This window comes from Bactrocera dorsalis, chromosome 2 (genome assembly GCF_023373825.1).
Source record: "Bactrocera dorsalis isolate Fly_Bdor chromosome 2, ASM2337382v1, whole genome shotgun sequence".
Taxonomy (NCBI): Eukaryota; Metazoa; Arthropoda; class Insecta; order Diptera; family Tephritidae; genus Bactrocera; species Bactrocera dorsalis.
The window spans coordinates 392,324-394,653 of NC_064304.1; the positions used below are offsets into that span (position 1 = coordinate 392,324).

Below are 2,330 nucleotides of genomic sequence, written 5' to 3' on the forward strand. Positions count from 1 at the left end.
ATTTGATCTAAATAAGACCAAAAAGCTAGATCATGGACCTAGCGGGTCAAAATATCCGGAAATAATACTAGAAATTGAGTGGGGAGCATACATCGTTGTCTAGGGACAATAATAGCAACAAATTGTAGGCCAAAAACCTCTAAAACTATTGTAATTTCTTTTGACTTATGTATATAAATAATCATTGGTCTACGTAAACTTATGGATAGAAAAAAATCACAAAATGTATTCATTTTAAAACAGATAAACGCGTCGTAATTTAATAGAACTAGGTGTATGTAAACTTTATTGGTCCACTGTACTTCTCCATTTGGTTCGAACAACTCGTCACCTGGACTTACCATTAAGTGACTTCGGTGATAGCTAACATATTATCTTTCCCCAAGCAGGGTCTAAATACTCTCAATAATATATCGATACAAGGTGTAGACCGCTTTCTTGAACTTTTGGCATTAAACTTAAGTATGCTCGACAACAAATTGTATAAATTTTAATATCAATGAATACATATTGACTTAATTCACTTTATATAAGTTTATAAATATTATAGTGCAGGATGAATTTTTCTACTGATAAAATTGCTAATGTAATATAATTTCAATGTTTCGATTAAAATGTAAACATAAAAGATATGTATATATGTATTATGTACAATATGAGAGCAGTATTTGAACAATTTTTTAAAATTCTCTATATCACATATAATGTTTATTTATTATTATCTTCAGAAACTGTCGGTGTTGTAGATTGTCCATCTAATTGATGCTGATGTTGATTTACTAGTTTCTGACGTTCCAAGTACATTGAAACTTTAATATTACGTACTTGATGATTTTGAATGAGTTTAAGAAGTGCTATAACACCTATTCCAACCGATATTGCAAAAGAACCCCAAGCGCCGAACTTTTAAACAATATAACGTATAACAAATTCTTTTTATTGTTGTACAATGTTATTTACCTGAGCTGTCCCCATTTCTATATAGAAGTCAGATGTGTCAATATGGTCTTGGTCTCCGTGAATTATATTTTGTCCTGCTGCTGTTTCACATGACGGAAATCGTTCAGTCATACCATCACACCATACAATAAATCCTAAAGTAACCATAATTGCTGACAGAATTGAAAAGGCCAACATCCAAATACCAACCACAACGTCAATGAATAAAGAAAGAAACGAAGCTTCTTCTTTCATCCTTGAGTATCTATATTAATATAAACGGTCTATAAATTTGTAATCAAATAAAAATGAGAACTCATACCGATAAATTTGTAAAGTTGAAATCAAGAATAGAAACATTGCAGTAAAAAGTGGAAAGCTGCAAAAACCTGTTGAAGACCATTTTACTTCAAACATTCCATCCTCTTCACGCCATTTACCAGTTGTAAAAAGCAAACAGTGCCCACTTTAAAAATTACAACTTATTACGCACCAAAACATTTTGTCTTACTTGGCCAAAAAGGTACCTACCCAAATTCATGGACACTCATACCAAGAGGCACCATCATGCACAACGATAATATAACTAATATTACATGACCAGCAATTTGGCTTAATAGTAGCACATTTGCTAAAACCATTTTCGACAATCCTAATTTATTAATATTCCCTCTTATAATTACATCGAACGCACTAGACAATATCAAAAAACTCGCTACCGATGACAAATCGATTGCAATTGTTTAAAGCTGGTTACACACGAAGAACATGTATGTACATATAATCAAGAATTATTGAAATACCAGCTCAAGAGGTAGGTAATTTAAATATAAATTCTCGAAGAGAGGATAATTTGGATGAACGACACCGTCCCTTTGCCTTTCCTCGCCTACAATAAAAACCAATTTTGGTGACAAGAGAGTCTTCATGTGAACACAGTATAACTGGATTCAGGAAAATTTCTTCATTTCCTTTCATATCATATTCTAAAATTTTTGTATGGTGAAGTACTGAACACACGACACGACATGGCAGCACGACAGTGAACTGGCGTCGTGAATCCTCCTACATGAACATTTGTAAGAAGACAGCGATATAACAATGGCCGGCATGTACACAAACATTTTGCATGTACACAACTTCGATGTGGCCATACTAATACCTTTCACTTCAACTAAATTTTAATATTTTGTTCAAGTGAAATTTTTTATGCAAAAAATAAGTAAATAGGTAAATTTATTTGTTTTAAATTAACGATTGTTATTACAAATGATATAACAAAGCTATTTTATGGTTTTATTTGTAAAATAACGTCAGGTTTGTTAGAGCTTTGAATAATTTTAAGTGTATTCGTGCAGCTGTCTAAATAACTGTGTCCATAAGAACGTGTG

At 32.1% G+C, this 2,330-nt stretch overlaps 1 protein-coding gene across 1 annotated transcript; it reads right to left on the reverse strand.

Annotated features, from left to right (window-relative positions):
• Window positions 1–255: 255 nt before the first annotated feature.
• On the reverse strand, window positions 256–1,805 carry LOC105223529 (transmembrane protein 179). Its single transcript, XM_011201272.4, has 4 exons — window positions 1,471–1,805; window positions 1,262–1,405; window positions 961–1,204; window positions 256–903 (listed from the first exon to the last, which is right to left on the reverse strand). Exons 1-4 carry the CDS (start codon window positions 1,578–1,580, stop codon window positions 709–711), a joined length of 693 nt encoding a protein of 230 aa, XP_011199574.1. The 5' UTR covers window positions 1,581–1,805; the 3' UTR covers window positions 256–708.
• Window positions 1,806–2,330: the final 525 nt, after the last annotated feature.

Coding starts and splice junctions, on each gene's coding strand:
- LOC105223529 (XM_011201272.4), bottom strand. CDS start 1,580: ATGGTTTTAGCAAATGTGCTACTATTAAGCCAAATTGCTGGTCATGTA. Junction 1,406..1,470: donor ATGAGTGTCCATGAATTTGG/GTAGGTACCTTT, acceptor TAATTTTTAAAG/TGGGCACTGTTTGCTTTTTA. Junction 1,205..1,261: donor TCAACTTTACAAATTTATCG/GTATGAGTTCTC, acceptor ATATTAATATAG/ATACTCAAGGATGAAAGAAG.